The sequence below is a fragment of the Ipomoea nil genome, unplaced genomic scaffold (assembly GCF_001879475.1).
Source record: "Ipomoea nil cultivar Tokyo-kokei standard unplaced genomic scaffold, Asagao_1.1 scaffold2950, whole genome shotgun sequence".
Lineage (NCBI taxonomy): Eukaryota > Viridiplantae > Streptophyta > Magnoliopsida > Solanales > Convolvulaceae > Ipomoea > Ipomoea nil.
In genome coordinates this window covers 94223-113227 of record NW_017619378.1, presented here as the reverse complement: position 1 = coordinate 113227, position 19005 = coordinate 94223, and the positions used below count along the sequence as shown (strand labels likewise).

Below are 19005 nucleotides of genomic sequence, written 5' to 3'. Positions count from 1 at the left end.
ATAAAATAAATAAGAAAATTCTATATATAATGCAAAAAATGGGCGGTGCTTGCTATAAATAAAAAAGGATATATGCATTGTGATTTGATAAATAGTTTTTTTTTTTTTTTTTTTTTTTTTGAAAAAATATCTCCACCTTATTTATAGAAGTAGGAACCGTGGCTTTTCACCTTATTTATTGTATGTAAAGGTTTCCTATTATATAGTGGGACTATAAATAAACAAGCTAAGGTTTCTAAAAACTGGAGAAAAAAGAAATAAAGATACAAGTGTAGCCGTACAGCACTTGTTGATATATCATTAATGTACAAGCTAAGAGATAAATTAAAAATATGTAATAAGATTAATACTTGAAAAATAACACATACATATATATTATTACACAACGAACTTGCCAAAAGCTTAAATTAGCTATTGAAAAAAAGATGGACATTATATTCTTATTAATTAATTTATTTTCTGCCAAGTACAATTCATTGTAATACAATTAGGCAGCAGTATTATTCATTTAATTTATTCATACTTTTGAGGGATTACTATTATTATTGCAGATCATATTATGAGATCAGATGACATTCACGCATAGAAGTTGAATAATTGTATATATATTAGTCAGCAATTGTAATAGCAGAAGCAAAGAGATCCCATGTAGTTTTGCCAGTGATGACATGAGCCGTAAACCGCGCTTTCAATATCCCGGCAATTGTGATCACAGTTGTCATCTTCACACCAACCGGTGTACAATTTGCTTAGCTTCCCGCACAAATTTTCTTCACCCACTTTACTCTCTATCAACATAACATTATATTATATTAACTACAAACTTAGTTATTAGAGCAGACATATACATACATAGTACGTACAAATCAAATTGACAAACTATATATATATATATATATATATATATATATATATATATATATATATGATCAAATAAGAATCCTTTCCCTCGTGAAAACATGCGAACCAACATGAATGTACGCAGTCGTCTACATAAATATACACAAACTATTCCAAGGTAGATTATGTGCTGCATTATGCAATGGAATATGAGATTGTGTACATTTATGTAGACACTTATAAGCATTATTTATGTACAAGTTCGTAAGGTTCTCACAGAAAAAGGGATTCTCATTCGAACATAACCCTCTATATATATATATTGCTAGGTTTACTCACCGGTAGGTGTCGCAATGAGGAAGCAGAAAAGAAAGGCAACACATATTGTGTAGGATTTTGCCATTTCTGTATATATACGTAGGTATATATTTGCAATAATATAATAGGTAGGCTACACTCAATAATGTTGTTATGTAATTTGTACATTAAGCCTGGAAGGAGAAGTGTGTATTTATATGAGGCCAGGGAATGTGAGTACGTACGTATAGTTTGCAAACATGACGACACTATACTAATGGTAGCGAGCGTTAATCTTAATGTACTTTGTATCCATCACTTTGCTACCATATACTTAGCTTGTGTCTCTACGTGTCTACATTCGGATTCATTCGTCTGCCCAATGCATGTCAGCTAATTTTGGCACTGAATTTCTGTTTTTATAGCCAACTTCGGTGACCATAGGTTTCCTCACCTCATATATTCGATCAACACGTCTTTTTATCAAATTCAATTTATTGTTTTTCCCAACCTGGAAAGTAAGGTTAAGGTCAACACATATTTCAGCATCATCTTTTTCTATGTTGAGGATTTATACCGTGCATAGATATTGCTCAATTACTTCACATATGTATGTTTTCTTATATTATATATACGTAGTGTAATTATGGAACTGGCTGGTGTTATGGAGCTAATAATAATAATAATAATAATAATAATGTTCACGCATATATGTAAAGTCAAACTTAAGTAAGCGAGCGTTGCCTAAAGAATATTTCAAACAATGATTAGCTCTTTAATTTGTGGGTGTAAGTGCACAAATGGATTGCACCATGTACCCTATCATACTATCCTATATATCTAACACTCATTGAGTTAGTTGACCTTCCCAGTGACATTGATAAGGGTCAAAGAGAGTGGAATTTTAAATTTAAGGAAGGGGTTAGATATGTGAAGAATATAACCAGGAGTATACATCGAGTTTACTTGTATTATAACTTGAGAGAAGGTCAACCATATTTGAGCACATTTTGGCCTCCAAGGTTCAGAAACAGGTCAAGGAGATTAGACACAATCAACAAGCAATTAAGTGACCTTTGCCACCACTATTATGAGTTTACACGTGTCATGATTGACTAGAGACGACAATGTCACATGCTTACCCATTGGAGGACTAATTAACTTAAAGTGATTTTTAGTTAGTTTTAAATTAAACTATATCTGATGCATGAATATGAGAAAATTGATATGATGTTTATCTATCTATTCCAGCTAGCTAGAGAAGCAATCTCATAGAAGAATGTGAAGTAGTCTATCATTGCTACTTTCACAATGGAAGCCTAATTTATGGCACGCTTTGAGGGCACGATTCGTGAACTTTACATGGCTTTAAAACTTTATCTCAAGACTTATAGTGGTCAACAACGTAACATTGCTAGTCCATTGATAGATATGTAATTAGTGAATCACTTCAAGCTCTATCAATGGCTGAATCGAATCGTCTTGCTGTTCTAAGGTTGTTGGCTAAGGATCGGAACTCACCCCCAGAGGAAGCCATCAAATTGATGAAGTTCTTCGTTAATCTAATCACAAAGAAGAAATTGAAGATGGATCCTGAGTTGATCGATGAGGCTATGGTGACTCTAATCGAACTCTATCTGGGGGGTTGTGAGTGATGTTTCCTGCACCGATGCAAAGATGTCTCCTGCCCAGATTGATGTTCCTGCTGACGGCCACATAGTTGGAGCTATTCTCTTGTATTTTGGAAATAGGGGAATAGCGAGGGAACTAGCTCATGAGCAAGCCAGAGAACTTATTCAACAACGGGCTCAACACCTTCAAGCCATGGATGGTGAAGAGGGAGGTGACACTCCTATTGTTTGATGGCAGTTTGTGTCGACCCCCTTTATAAAGAGTGGAGGTTTACTCTTGCAATACTGGTTTCCTCTGTCTATTATTATGACAAAAAGGGGAGATGCATTGTTTGAGGGGAGGATCTTTTATGGATTTTTTTTTTTTTTTTTTTTGGTTCTGGTTGTTCTTAATTCTTAAGCTGCTCATTACTCTAACTTATTTATTTTTGTCGTGGTCTGTACTGGCTTAGACTATTTTCATCTTGTGAGGAATACACTTTGTAGACTTGAGTACTTTAATGCTCATCTGCTCACTATGACTATTTTATTGGTGCTTAGCAGGTTAGTTTCCACTCGTCCTAGTCTTTTGTCAAAATAATAGTTAAAGGTGGAATTTGTTAGTGTTTATGGGTGTAAAACTCAGTTATATAATTGGTTATATTATCACAAATTAGATAGGTGTAGGTCAATACTACTGATAGAGTCATTGGCGAACCAGTCCCTACACCAATAAGATTAATACTTGAAAGATAACACATACATATTGTACAACCAACTCGCCAAAAACTTTGGCTATTGAAAAAGAGATAGACACACTTCTTATTAATTATTTTATTATTTTCTGCCAAGTACAATTCATTGTAATACAATTAGCAAGCTGGCAGCATGAAGCATGCATGCAGTATTATTGAATTCATACTTTGAGGGATTATTATACTATATTGTTATTATTGCAGATCAGATGATCATGACATGACATTCAGGCATAGAAGTTGAATTATATATATGATATTAGTCTCTCGTCAGCAATTGAAATAGCAGAAGCAAGCCATTCCAACGTTGTGCCAGTGACATGAGCCGTCAACCGCGCCTTCAACATCCCGGCAATGGAGAGAACAGTCGCCACCATCACACCAACCGGAGTACGATTTGCTTAGCCTCCCGCACACATTCTCTTCACCCACTTTACTCTCTATCAACATAACATTATATTATATTAACTACAAAGTTAGTTCGTTAGAGCAGACGTATACATATATAATACGTACAAAATCAAATTGACAAACCATATATATATATATATATAATGCCACGATTACTCACCGGTATGTGTCGCAATGAGGAAGCAGAAAAGAAAGGCAACAAATATTGTGTAGGATTTTGCCATTTCTTTATATATACGTAGGTATATATTTGCAATAATATAATAGCTAGGCTACACTCAATAATGTTGTTATGTAATTTGTACATTAAGGGTGGAAGGAGTGGTGTGCATTTATATTGAGGCCAGGGAATAAATGTGAGTACGTACGTATAGTATGCAACCATGAAGACACTGTACTAATGCTAGCGAGCGTTAATCTTAATGTACTTTGTATCCATCACTTTGCTACCATTATATTTCTCCACATACTTAGCTTGTGTCTCTACGTGTCTACATTCGGATTCATTCGACTGCCCAATGCATGTCAGCTAATTTTGGCAGTTAGTTTCTGTTTTTAGTGCCAACTTCCATCACCATAGGTTTCCTTACATTGAAGAGGGTCAAAGAGAGTGGAATTTTAATTTTAAGGAAGGGTTTAGGTATGTTAGAAATGTAATTAGGAGTATACATCGAGTTTACTTAGCTTGTATTATAACTTGGGGACAGGTCAATCATATTTGAACACATTTTGACCTCCAAGCTAAGGTTCAGAAACCGGTCAAGGAGATTGGGCACACTCAATAAGCAGGCCACCTTTGCCGCCGCTATTCTGAGTATCACAATCATAACCTAACAGTGTCATGATTGACCCGAGAGAATGTCACATGCATGCTTACCCATATGTGGGCTAATGATCGAACTTAAAGTGATTTGCTAGTTAGTTTTAAATTAAACTATTCCAACTAGCTAGAGAAGCAATCGCATAGAAGAGTATGAAGTAGCCTGTCATTGCTACTTTCACAATGGAAGCCTAATTTATGGCACTCTTTGAGGGAACGATTCATGAATTGTACGTGCAATGGCTTTAGAACTTTATCTCAAGACCATTGCTTGCCCATTTATAGATCTGTAATTAGTGCATTTTTGGATAATGAAATGTTGTCATTAGAAAAAAAAAATCTGTCTAGACAATTTGCGTCCGTTCCTAGTAGATTGTCCTTAAAAAAAAAAAAAAAAAAAAAAAAACAATCTGCCTATGTTCCTGTATAGGATGAGTCGATGAGACACAGATTTTTATTTTTTTTGAATTTTGTTTAGTTGATAAAATTATCAATTTTTTTCTGTACATTCCAACATTATAATCAATATTCAACACATCAATATCTATCACACTTTACTATGAACGTTCTCAACACATAAGTATATCAACTAATAATACTTCAACACATATTTTAATCAATTCAACTACATACACCATACCACACCAATTATATCAAATACACCACACCAATTCTATTAACTACACCACACCAACACTTTACTACAAGCGTGCACACTACACCAAACTCTATCAATACACATAATTAACAATATAATTAATCAACGTAACACTACTAAATTAATGAATAAACACATATAAGTACCAACACATTATTAAAATTAACTAAATAAGAGTTCAAACATTATAGTTAACACTACTCCATCATAATTATATTAGCCATCAACAACATATCAATAATATGGCACCGTACAACACTATCTAAATCAATATGTTTACCTATATAAATATTATAAGCATTCTTCACAAAAATATTTTTCCCAAATCTCACGAATCTCATCTACTTCATTCGTTGAGTAGGACTTTGCCTCAAATGCCTACAAAAAATTTAAAATAATCAAATAATTAGTTTTAACATTAATTAAGTATAATTTAAAAGTATTTAGTTTTATTAAACTTTACATATCTTTTCTAAAGAACCAAATTCATAATATAAAGTGCAATCTCAACACATAATACCCGCACTCTACACCACCCGGTTGTTGAGGACACTACAAAATATGAGTTTTTATGTATATATATATATATATATATATATATATATATATATATATATATATATAGTAAGTTAAAGAATATATAGAAACACTACTAATAAAATTGTAAATTAAAAGAAAATATTAATACTCTAATTTCGGCATATACCTCAATTTTCTTCCATGCAATCAATCGTGTTTCTAGCTCTTTGCCCTCTTAAATTTGTAGATGATTGAAATGCCATATAATATACACTCATAAATAATTTATAAACAATAATGGTTAAGAATTCTCTATATATAAATATATATGTGTGTGTGTGTACTTACGTATTCAATGTGGGTTTAATCTCTATGTCGCGGTCACATGCCATGGGTCTTAATACATAAACTGTTCCGAACTAACGCAAATGACTAGAATCAACTAATGATGTCTACACTTAAAAATAAATAAATATATTAACTTTATTCACAAATAATTCAATTATGTTAGTGTTTTGAGTCTAAAACCTCAACTTGTAATTGACAATATTATTATGGCAAATTAGATAGGTTTTGTGTTTTAGACTCTATTAGAGTTTGAAGACTGAAGACCCAATTAATAAGGTATTGCGGCAGAGCGTCACAAAATTTATTCGTTGGAGATCATTTATTGAAGGCTCTGATGTGCTGGGATAAGCAGTTACGTCAAGAGGTGTGTTTACAAGAAAGACCTTCATCAGTTCTTTCACCTCAAGGGGTAAGACCGTAATCTGGTTTACATGCTGATTCAAATTAAGGATTACGTATCTACCATCTATCAATCAGAGTATATATTCCAAAAGAGATGATTCAAGAAGACAGACGAGAAAATTACAAAAACTCGAATCACAAACAATCTCTCCCAATCTCTAAAAAGAACTCTGATTTTTCTCTCTTCTCAAGACAAAAGTTTTGGAGCTTATGAAGATGAACTTGAGAAGAAATCTTGATGCTTAAATGAGTGGACGCTATGATCATGCAACTGTGGGTACATTGAAGGATGATTCAGTGAAGCGGACTACAACAGAATAGCTCTCCAAAGAAGGGATTCTTGGATTTCTAATTGCACAGTAAACCTTCGGCTTCAACAATTCACTATTCCATTGTAGATTGGGTACTGACCAAGTGTGGACACTTTGGGTGAGATCTTTACATCTTTACCTTTGTACATTGGAGTTGGAGATAATGAATTGGACGCATCGTTGATCGTCCCCCCAGACGTAGATACACACTGTATCGAATCGTGTAACGAAATAACTGGCGTCATTTACTTTCTGCCTTTACATTTCCGCACTGTGTTCATATCTGTTGATGTCTCTTGTAGAGTCATCTGTTAAGATATCTTCAACTTCAACTGAACACTGTTTTAGGCTAGATATTAGATCACTAGTTATCGATTATCAGAACATGCAAAATTACATGTGATATTAGAGCTTTTAAGTCTACATAGTGACTTGATCCGTAAGGGAAAAACCTTTTGCAGTGTTTTGATAATCTTCTTGATAGAATATCTCATACTTTTTTTATTTTCTTGAGTCTCTGTCTCTTTGTATGCGTATACTGGTTGGTTTTCTGTGTTTGACACGATGGATGCAAACATGAAACCCCCGGAGTTGGATGGTTCAAACTATTCTTTTTGGAAAACACAAATGGAAATCTATCTCCAAGCGCAAGGAACAATGGTCTGGCATACATTGATCACTGGTTGGACTCCTCCAACTATACTGAATGCGGATGGATCTACAGCAATGAAACCGATGGCAGATTGGATTGAGGATGAGATGAACAAATCTGATCTCAATAATAAAGCACGAAATTCCATTGTAGGATCTCTGCATGAATAAGTATTTACTCTTGTTACAGGGGTGAAAGAAGCAAGACGGGCATGGGAGATCTTGCAAACAAGATACGAACACACTGATGATGTCAAGCAGTCAAAGCTTTAGATGATTCTTTCTGAATTTGAAGCCCTAAGAATGAAAGAAGATGAGAATATATCAAACTTTCATAGTCGTGTTCAGGAATTGATGAATATGGCATCTGTTCTTGGTAAACCATTTACAAAGGAAAAAGTCGTTAAGAAGGTTCTTCGATCTTTGCCCAAACGATTCCGCATGAAAGTAACTGCTATTCAAGAGAATTCAGGATGGGAAAAGAAGAGTGTTGATGAATTAATGGGTAGCTTACACACGTATGAATTACAAGTCTTAGCATATGATAACCCTAGTTCTGTTTGAAAAGGAAAGTCAGTGGCATTTGTTGTTGATGCTGATCAAGATTCTGACACTGAGAAACTAGATGATGAATCTCTGGTGTTACTCACAAAGAGTTTCAAGAAGATCTTGAAGGAATTCATTCGAAGAGGTCAAGGACAATTCAATAAGAATCAATCAAGGGGTGGTAAGTCCTCTAATCAAAAGTCCGGTTCGACATTTTCAAACACTAAGACTGGTCAATCTTCTCGATCAGGACCATCTAAGAACAGTAAAAACATTACAGGTAAATCTCAAAATTGATCAGTTCAATGTCGTTAATGTGAGGGATTTGGTCATATTCAGTCTGAATGTGCACCGTATCTTAAAAGAAAGAAATACATGCCTGCTTCTTCAACCCTAAGTGATGACAAAGAGGATAGTGCAAACCAGGTGTCTGATGAGAATACTGGAAACATTGTTGCATTTTTCACTACAACAGAAGTTCACTTAAAGTGTGATGAGGACGATGAAGCTACATGTCTTCAGATGACTTTGAAGTGAAACATACTCAGTTAGAACAAGAGTTTGCTAAACTTGTGGCTTGCTTGGAGCAACTGGTGAAAGTCAACAAAAATATGAACGAAGATCTCAGATAGCGTGAGGAACAGTTGAAGAAATTGAATGTCGATCTGATTACAAAAGATGATCTTAATACTCAAAACATTAAGATGATGGATACTACTTCTACTTTGGACAAAATTCTAGACTCCGACAGGAAATCTAACTGTAGAACAGGTCTTGGTTTTGAAATAGGACAATCATCTAAGTCTGCTCATGTGTTTGACTAAGCTCTTTGGACCATTTTCTATCATAAGATATCTATTTGAATGACTATCAATTATTGGTTACATGATAAAGGGAAATCAGCAGATCTTGTAATTGGTGGATGCTTATTATGAGGAATTCAAATTTAAAAGAGTGGTTGTGGTTCTTCGAAGCAAATGGTATGATATTTATATGGATCAAGCTGGTGGCGTATTTTATTACTATAAAAGGAAAGCATTCCATTATGGAAATTATATTGAAAAATTGAGAACTGCCAAATTGAGAGAAGGGAAATTCTATACAGTGTCATCTTATTAATCTATTTTATTACCTTGTTTTATGTAGTTTTTATTTTGAGCTATACTGTCTGTACCTGGGTTAGCTGAAGCATCTCTTGAAGATCGTCATGGCATGCACGTACTAGTCCTGAGTAAGTGTTAGGAAGGTGTTGTGGTAGTAGTGGCTGGTAGCCTTATGTACTTACTTTTGTAAAACTCCTTGGTGAACATCTATAGTGGATTGGGCAGACGTGGGTTGCCCCGCAGACATAGGAGAAGCGCTCTGAACTGCGTAACAATTTATTGTTTACTTGATTTATTTTCTGCACTTAATTTTTGTTATTTATTATTGATAAATGACTTAATTAATGGACATGATTATAACTCAATATAAAATCAAGTAGAACATTTGTATCGTCTTGCATTTAAGATGCTTTCAAAGATGGATGGTGACTCTAATCGTACTCTATATAGGGGGGGGGGGGGGGGGTTGTGAGTGATGTTTCCTGCCCAGATTTTTGTTCCTGCTGATGACAACATAGTTGGAACTATTCTCCTGTATTTTGGAAACAGGGGAATAGCGAGGGAACTAGCTCATGAGCAAGCCAGAGAACTTATTCAACAACGGGCTCAACACCTTCAAGCCATGGATGGTGAAGAGGGAGGTGACACTCCTACTGTTTGATGGCAGTTTGTGTCGACCCCCTTTATAGAGAGTGGAGGTTTACTCTTGCAATACTGGTTTCCTTTGTCTATTCTTATGACAAAAAGGGGGAGATGCATTGTTTGAGGGGAGGATCTTTTATGGATTGATTTTTTTTTTTTTTAATGGTTTTGGTTGTTCTTACTTCTTATGCTGCTCATTACTCTAACTTCTTATTTATTTTTGTCGTGGTTTGTACTGGCTTAGACTATTTTTCTCTGGTGAGGAATACGATTTGTAGAGTTGAGTACTTTAATGCTCATCTGCTCACTATGAGTATTTTATTGGTGGTTAGCCGGTTAGTTTTCACTTGTCCTAGTCGGATCTTTTTGCCAAAACAATAGCTAAATGTGGAGTTTGTTAGTGTTTATGGTTGTAAAACTCAGTTATATAATTGGCTATATTATGACAAATTAGATAGGTGTAGGTCAATACTATTGATAGAGTCACTGACGAACTAGTCCCTACACCAATAAAATTAATACTTGAAAAATAACACATACATATTATACAACCAACTCGCCAAAAACTTTGGCTATTGAAAAAGAGATAGACACACTTCTTATTAATTATTTTATTATTTTCTGCCAAGTACAATTCATTGTAATACAATTAGCAAGCTGGCAGCATGCATGCAGTATTATTGAATTCATACTTTGAGGGATTATTATGCTATATTGTTATTATTGCAGATCAGATCATCATGACATGACATTCAGGCATAGAAGTTGAATTATATATATGATATTAGTCTCTCGTCAGCAATTGAAATAGCAGAAGCAAGCCATTCCAACGTTGTGCCAGTGACATGAGCCGTCAACGGCGCCTTCAACATCCCGGCAATGGAGAGAACAGTCGCCACCATCACACCAACCGGAGTACGATTTGCTTAGCCTCCCGCACACATTTTCTTCAACCACTTTACTCTCTATCAACATAACATTATATTATATTAACTACAAAGTTAGTTCGTTAGAGCAGACGTATACATATATAATACGTACAAAATCAAATTGACAAACCATGCATATATATATAATGCCACGATTACTTACCGGTATGTGTCGCAATGAGGAAGCAGAAAAGAAAGGCAACAAATATTGTGTAGGATTTCTTTATATATACGTAGGTATATATTTGCAATAATATAATAGCTAGGCTACACTCAATAATGTTGTTATGTAATTTGTACATTAAGGGTGGAAGGAGTGGTGTGTATTTATATTGAGGCCAGGGAATAAATGTGAGTACGTACGTATAGTATGCAACCATGACGACACTGTACTAATGCTAGCGAGCGTTAATCTTAATGTACTTTGTATCCATCACTTTGCTACCATTATATTTCTCCACATACTTAGCTTGTGTCTTTACGTGTCTACATTCGGATTCATTCGACTGCCCAATCCATGTCAGCTAATTTTGGCAGTTAGTTTCTGTTTTTAGTGCCAATTCCGGCAAGTAACCCACAATTTTTAAAACGTGGGAACTTCTGTCCAACTACGTGCGTTGGTCAGAAATTCCATCCAAATACATGTGTTGGTCGGAAATTCCAATCAATGTTGGACGGAAAACTCACATATTATCTTTTGTTATTTTCCTTTTAACTGTTGGTAGGAAAATCTTAAATCATATGGAATGTTTTATTATTTTTATATTACCATAATTTTATTTATACGTGTTGTAAATAAATTATATGTCATCAACAAATTAATGGATACTAAATTGAAAATTGAAAATATATTTAAACATCAAAATTATTTTCAATAAAAATTATGATCATGTTCATAAAAAAAAAAAAGTCATAAAAATATATACTACTTAAGTATGAAAATATATACTACTTAATTGATACTACTTAAGTGTGCTCGCTGCACCCAAATTAATAAGCCTTCAAATGCGACACTACTTCAATAGCTTTGATCAATGCACCATCCATAGCCTTCTTCTTCAATGACTTTGATCAAGTGTAGACCTTCACCAAAAATGGACCGTGATAGATTTCAAAAAGCAAAAAATCATACAAAAAACATACGCAGCACTTGGAAAAACAAACTTACAAGTCCTTTCTCTCTTGCAGCTGCAAATGATCCAGCAGCAACAAAATCATCATAAGCAACCTGAGATAAAGCATTTCATCAATTATACTTGAAATGCACCACCATCCATCAAAAGCACCCATACATGTTAGGGATATTCATGTTCTGACCAAAACCAATCACCTTTCAGACTGTATAACTCCAGCAGCTTGAGGTGCAGTCATGCCTACATAAACATTATGATTAGACACTTATGTTTAACAAAATTGTAAACCATCTGCACTGCAAGATAAATGCAAGTTTACCAAAACTGTCTCCCCCTAACAAAATTGTTTCTTGTAAGATACAAGGACAATTATGTTAATATGATGAACTTACAAAATTTATAGTAATGCATAGTTATTCACATCACCTTCTCGCCAGGAGTGAAGTATGTTCTCAAACCCAGTAGGGCATATGTTGTCCTAATAAGATTTCCAAGGCCACTTTCCACTGCTGGAAATTATCATTTTTCTGACCACTTTTCCGACCACTCATAAAAAGGGTTGAAAAAAGTGAATTTTTTTCAATTTTCCGTCAAAGTATTGGACTGGACAGAAAAAGGTCGGATTTTCCGACCATCTTCTACTTGGTGGTCGGAATTTATGATAACAAAGAAGATGTCGAATTTTTTTTTTTTTTTTTCAGTTATTCAATGCTTTTTTTTGTCTTTTAAGAAATTATTTATTGTACATATTACAAAAATTAGAGTTCGAGACTTAACACTCACTTCTCTCGCACAGTCGCCCGATTCATTTGCCCTAAGGTTCTCACGACGTCCTCTCTCTCTGCAATCATCTCGACACACTCTCTCTATCTCTCGCTTTTAATCCCCTCTTTTACAGACTTTAGTTACCCTCATCCTCTAGCAGAAATCGACATTACCGTCTCTAGATATCTCTCTCTATTACAGTCTGTTCGAATCTTACTTACAACTGTCAAAACCTCAATCATCTGGAAGATCCCTCAACAGAAGCTGATTTTTAAGTTCATAGGAAGGAAGGTATGTATTTTATATCTTGAATTTCAGTATTTTTCATCATATTTATGTGTAATCCCAGTGTTCTTGTTTCTGAAAACCTAATAGAAATTTTAGATCGTTTTAATTGAAGTTCAATTACTTTTTTTTTTTTTTAGTATTTTAAGTTTGATTAATAGTGCATGCAATTAATTCTTTGTCTGGCGCTTTTCTTCTCGTAGATCAGACCTAATCCCTAAATCGTTTTTTGAGAGTGTTTTCATTCTTATATCTAGCATGATATATTAACCTGTTGATTGAATTTCTGTGTTCTGGTAAACAAAATAGCCTAAATAGATAAGTTTTTTTGAGCTTTATTCTCCTATTCCTCTATTATCGCTACAATTCCTACTATAGCTGTTTTATAGTGTGTTTATATTTGTTTGAGCATAATAGAATGTATTTAAATAGGGTTGTAGTTGGCATTTGAATTTTAATGGCACAATATGTGTGTGCTTTATGAGTGTGTCAGTGGAACTGAAGAGTTCTTTCCTAAGTAATGATAGCTTGTGTCATTAAACATTGCATCAGAGTCTGCTGCAAATGTATGTTCTATTAGTTTTAAGTTTTACAGACATTATATTACAGACATTATTGAGTTATATCTGCTAACATACTCCTTTTCATTAAAATTGTTCAAGTTTATGTTGATAACAGTTTGCTATTTAACAGCCTACCAAGTTTTGTAATTATTTCTTATCATATGTTAGAGTTGAATGCGTTAGTACATAACTTGATCCAATCCATTACTTATTAATTATTGACATATGCTTTAGTTGAATGCCTGATGTAACTTATTTATTTTAAAAGTTTTTCCAATACTGATAGATTTTCCTTGTCAAGGAACAGGTTAATTGAATCTCATAATTTACAGCAAGTTTAGATTCTCAAATCCAAAGTCTTGGTACAGTTTGTGATTTCAAAGCTTCTATTTAAAAAAAAAAAAATACATGAGTATTAGCATCATTTTTGCTTTATAATTTGTCTGACTGAAAGGACTTTGGATATAAATTTGCAGGCACCAACATTATTTGAAGGCCCATGGGGATGCCCTTCCATCTACAACAAGGGTATATTTAGTTTCAAAAAAATTAAGTTCATAATTTTAAAAATATGTTGTATTATTTGAACATGGGTTGGACTTAATGAAAATAGCAATTAAACATTTGCAGGTCTCCCAAAATTTGAAGGCTAATGAAAAAGTATAAGCTCCAATATGGCATTGCAGTCAACTAATCTCACTGGAATATAATGTATTACAAATTGTCAGTATGGTACCAACTCCAATATAGTTTCAGTAGCCACTTAGGGCACAACCACAAGCCGGCATATTGTTTCAATTACAACCAAGAATTGAAATGTTGATAGTATAGATCAAAAGCATCATTCAAAATATAGTTCCAGTAGACTTTAATTAATTACATGATTAATTCATTGAAATGTTGATAGTATAGATCAAAACTATTGTAATAAACTGTTTTTTTCTCCCATAGATGCCTGTTTTATTCTTCATGGCTTGCTTAGAGAAATATTGAGTATCTAATTACATATGCTTTGGGATTTCTAAGACCCTTTAAATGTAGCTTTACTGCTAAGAATCCATTGATTTTCACTTTCTCTTGGATCTTGCTGAAGAGTTCGTGAGCTGGAACTTACTAGGTCATTTAAGATTATGAACTAAAGGTCTGTGTTAATAACTTGTTGGTAAATTCAGAACAGGAGATTAATTTCTAATTTTCTATCAAATGCCAGTCTTGTAACTTGGTGATAGACAGGAGTATTGGTGTATTTGTTTATACTTTTAGATGAGCTTCAATTTCTGAGGTATAGGCTGTTGGATTGCAGAGTTTGGGAAATTATTCTAATAATTGAAATTAGTCCATCTGAAGTGGCAATAATGATTTTGTTACTTCTATTTATGATATCTACTTATAAGATGCTGGGAAGTGATTTTTTTTTTTTTTTTTTTTTTTTTTTTTTTTTTTTTTTTTTGCAAAATGTAAATAGCTATGTTATTGAGTAGTAATGTCTCTAGGTTGCTTAGCTGTTACATATAAAATATAATGAATCTTTCAGACAACTTTAAGAATGTTGCAGATTGTGATAATAAATGATTTGTTGCCAGTTTATTGTGTGAGTTTGCTAATGATGGTTGCTGGTGGTTTAATTTTGTATTGCAGGCCCAACTATCCTCTTTTTTCAGGAAAATGCTGGAAGTATCCTTTTCTTGTTATTTTGGGTGATGTTTGTTCTTTTCAAATTTCTTATCATTACTTAGTTACACTTGGTTTAGCCTTAACTAGTCAACTTTAGATATTGCCCATCGTCTTGAAATGGTCCGCATATTGTTACAACGATTGAACTGCAATGTTTTTATGCTTTCATACCAAGGGTATGCAAATTATTGAATTTACCCCCTGTAGTTTGCCTTAGCAATAACTTTTTGATGCATACTAAGCTTGTTTTTTCTTGTAAATAGATATGGTGCCAGTGATGGATACCCTTCTCAACATGGAATAACAAAGGACACTCAGGTTTTGTATGCCCCCAGAACTTCGTCTCACCGTTTTTCATGCATATCATTCAGTTTGAGTTATAATATATGCTGTTGTCTTCCATATAGGCAGCATTAGATCATCTGGTTCAGAGGACAGATATTGATACATCAAGAATAGTTTTGTTTGGAAGGTCACTAGGTGGAGCAGTTGGAGCCGTGCTTACTAAAAATAATCCTGATAAGGTATCAGTCCAATGAATTTGTTGACTTTATTTATATAAAAATATGCATGCTACCTGATTGTAGTTATTTATTTCTAAGTCTTGTATATTGCTTATTCCTTTACTATGAATCTGTGTCTTCTGGTAATTGGCTAAGCACCTGTAACCTTGGAGATCTAAGATCATTATTGAATCTGCTTTCACCTTCTTCTTGTTGTAGTGGTTTAAATGATATTCTGTTTCTTTGTTTTACAATATACTGATGCAAATCCACCTTTAATAACACGTGTTCCATGGTTTCTCCCCTACTTCAGATCATGCAGACGCTCATTTGAAGATCTCTGAACTTGGGTAAGGATCTCTACTTTGTGATAGCTTATTTGTTTCAGGAGGTAGTTGTTTCATTGCAAGTCTTTCTCTTAAATGTATTTATGATTTTTTATTTGATAAAACCAACACGACGAGCTATAGGCAAACTTTATGGATTTTATACTAATGTGAAACAATGAGCTTGGTGGCCAGATAAACTTCACTAAATATTTTGTATTATAAGTTTTTGGTGCAATATTTGTATTGGCGTAAAATGTGAGGTTCAGTATGCTATAAGCATGAATGTCTATTAGACATTATTTTTGTTTTATATGTTTTTCTAATTTGGCAGCTGCTGCTGGATTGGCTGATGAAGCTGGTAGCAGGCCACATTTTTTTTTATTTATTAAATTACTTTCCGACCACCAAATGGTCGGAATTTATTTTTTTAACTAACAAAATAACTTTCCGACCACCAAGTGGTCGGACATTCCGGCCACCTGGTAGTCGGAAACTACACGACATTACTTTCCCGCCTACGACCAATTTTTCCGACGACGTTAGTAGAGTGGATGGTATTTCCGATAACTTGATGTGGTGGTCGAAAATACCGAGGGGGATTTTTCCGAATCCCCAAAGTGATCGGAAAATTGGTCGGAACAAGGGTTTCCGACAGAATTTTGACATTTTCCGACCACTTTTTGGTGGTCGGAAAAACGCTGATTTCCAGCAGTGTTCATTAACACCAAGTGATTTTAAATATTCCATCCTTTCATATAGAGCCAGTTCAGCTAGCTCTGATTCAACCTGCATCAAGAAGCTCCCAGGTTCAGTTGCAACACCATGGTGCCAATACCATATTCATAAGGTAAGCAGTATTCATCAATTCTTTAACATGAGTGTTGCTTTCAGGCTAAGCTACACCTGACTCTGCAACATTAGCCACATATATGACTGGCTTCATTGTAAGTAAACAAAGATGGTTCACAGCATCCCTTTCAAAATATGTTAAGGACACTAAGTATTTACCTTCAAAAGCATCTACTACCCTAACAAGCAGTAAGAGGGTCTTTTAATGGTACCAAATCTAACCATTAGGGAGAGGAAATGCAACTTTTAAAAAATAGTATAATTTAATTCAAAATGTCTCTATTATGCATAATAGAGCATCTCTTATGCGTGTCGGTGAGTTCATCTTAGACATGCAATTGTGTTGTTAATTCTTCATGCATTTTAATTATGCCATACTTAGAAGTTTCTTGTTATCTGGTGTTATTATGTTTGATATCACCTATATGGGGACATGAAGTGTGTGCTTATTATACAAAAGTCCCTTTTTATTACTCCATTCCCAAAAGAAACCATTTCCTAAAGAAAAGATGAAGAAGAAGTCATTGGATACATACCTGAACAGAGGTTTTTCCTTCATCCGAGATAGAACTAAGTTTTATATAAATACCTCCAAACCAAAATGGTGACTACATGTAGGCACAAAATCCATCCACTACATCACCCTTATACTGTCATGTCAAAAAACACCCAATATTGAAAGTAAGAAAGCTACACAAAAGGAGAATGTTTAAAAGAATATATTGTTCAAAATTCAAAGCTTTCAATGAAAATCTAAAGCAACCAATGTAAATGTTGTCTTTCCCTCATTTTTCTCCGATGAATTCTTCTCCTGAATCCTGACTCCACACTTCCTTCTCTTTTTCCCTTCACTGTCAAAACAAACAACCCAATACTCAAAATCCAAGAATGACCCATTATAAGAACTTGAACTAACAACTTCAAAATCTATAGAAATCTACTATATATGTCTAAAACAACATTCAAAACAATATAATTTGGGATGCAACCATACGGATTTAATTAGGGCTTAATCAAATTCAACAATAAAATCAGAAATTTATTATAATAAAATAAGGAAAATTCAACAATAAAATTACATTAAAAGGAAACATACAGATTTAGGGCTTAATCAAAATATGATTTAGGGATAAATAAAATTAGGAATTTAGGGATTAGGGTTTAAGATTTGAGTAATGAACTAACTTGTAGTTCAATAGAGACGGAGACGCCGGTGAGCGACTTTGACGGGAAGGAGATTTGCAGCAAGAACGGTTGTCGCGATGGCGCCAAGAATATTTGACCGGAGTGGAGCAGAGTGATTCGCAGAGTAGTGAGAAGAGTGAGAAGCTGGAGCGGGAAGTCTGAAAAAGAGACGGTCTATAGCAAAACTTCGTCTACAAGAGAAAGAGAGAGGCTGATTGCCAAACTTCCCTTTTCCCACCCAAAGTTCTATATTTCCCGCTTTTCTATTTAGTGTCCACTATTCCAGTATTCCTTTATATTTTAGCTAAAATATTTTAATTTCCGTCCAACATTGTTGTTGGACGGAAATTAAAATGCCTACATTTTTAATTTCTACCTATCAATCAATTCGAATTTACCAACCAACACTACAGATTGATCGTAATTATTTTCGTCCAACGCGTGAGTGTTGGACGGAAATTCCGCCCAACACTCTTGCGTTGGACGGAAATTCTGACCAACTTTCCGTCCACCCTTCATTAGTGACAGAAAGTTAAAATTTTTATTAAAATGCCGACCCATTTACGGTTGGACGGAAATGTTGGACGGAAACAGCAAGATTTCCAGCAGTGACACCTTCGCCATGGATGGTGAAGAGGGAGGTGACACTCCTACTATTTGATGGCAGTTTGTGTCGACCCCCTTTATAGAGAGTGGAGGTTTAGTCTTGCAATACTGGTTTCCTTTGTCAATTCTTATGACAAAAAGGGGGAGATGCATTGTTTGAGGGGAGGATCTTTTATGGATTGTTGTGTTTTTTTTTTTTTAATTTTATTATTATTATTTTTTATGGTTTTGGTTGTTCTTACTTCTTATGCTGCTCATTACTCTAACTTCT

At 34.3% G+C, this 19005-nt stretch overlaps 1 protein-coding gene and 2 long non-coding RNA genes across 3 annotated transcripts; 1 reads left to right on the top strand and 2 right to left on the bottom strand.

The window, feature by feature from the left end:
- Window positions 1-11745: 11745 nt before the first annotated feature.
- LOC109162573 lies at window positions 11746-12474 on the bottom strand. Its single transcript, XR_002051112.1, has 4 exons — window positions 12402-12474; window positions 12173-12215; window positions 12011-12070; window positions 11746-11925 (listed from the first exon to the last, which is right to left on the bottom strand). It is a non-coding gene; the product is annotated as an uncharacterized LOC109162573 (long non-coding RNA).
- Window positions 12475-15036: 2562 nt separating this feature from the next.
- On the top strand, window positions 15037-15962 carry LOC109162571 (protein ABHD13-like). Its single transcript, XM_019311240.1, has 4 exons — window positions 15037-15262; window positions 15360-15438; window positions 15526-15580; window positions 15670-15962. Exons 2-4 carry the CDS (start codon window positions 15380-15382, stop codon window positions 15799-15801), a joined length of 246 nt encoding a protein of 81 aa, XP_019166785.1. The 5' UTR covers window positions 15037-15262; window positions 15360-15379; the 3' UTR covers window positions 15802-15962.
- Window positions 15963-17646: 1684 nt separating this feature from the next.
- LOC109162570 lies at window positions 17647-18366 on the bottom strand. The gene is made up of 2 exons (XR_002051110.1): window positions 18129-18366; window positions 17647-17794 (listed from the first exon to the last, which is right to left on the bottom strand). It is a non-coding gene; the product is annotated as an uncharacterized LOC109162570 (long non-coding RNA).
- Between the last annotated feature and the right edge of the window lie 639 nt (window positions 18367-19005).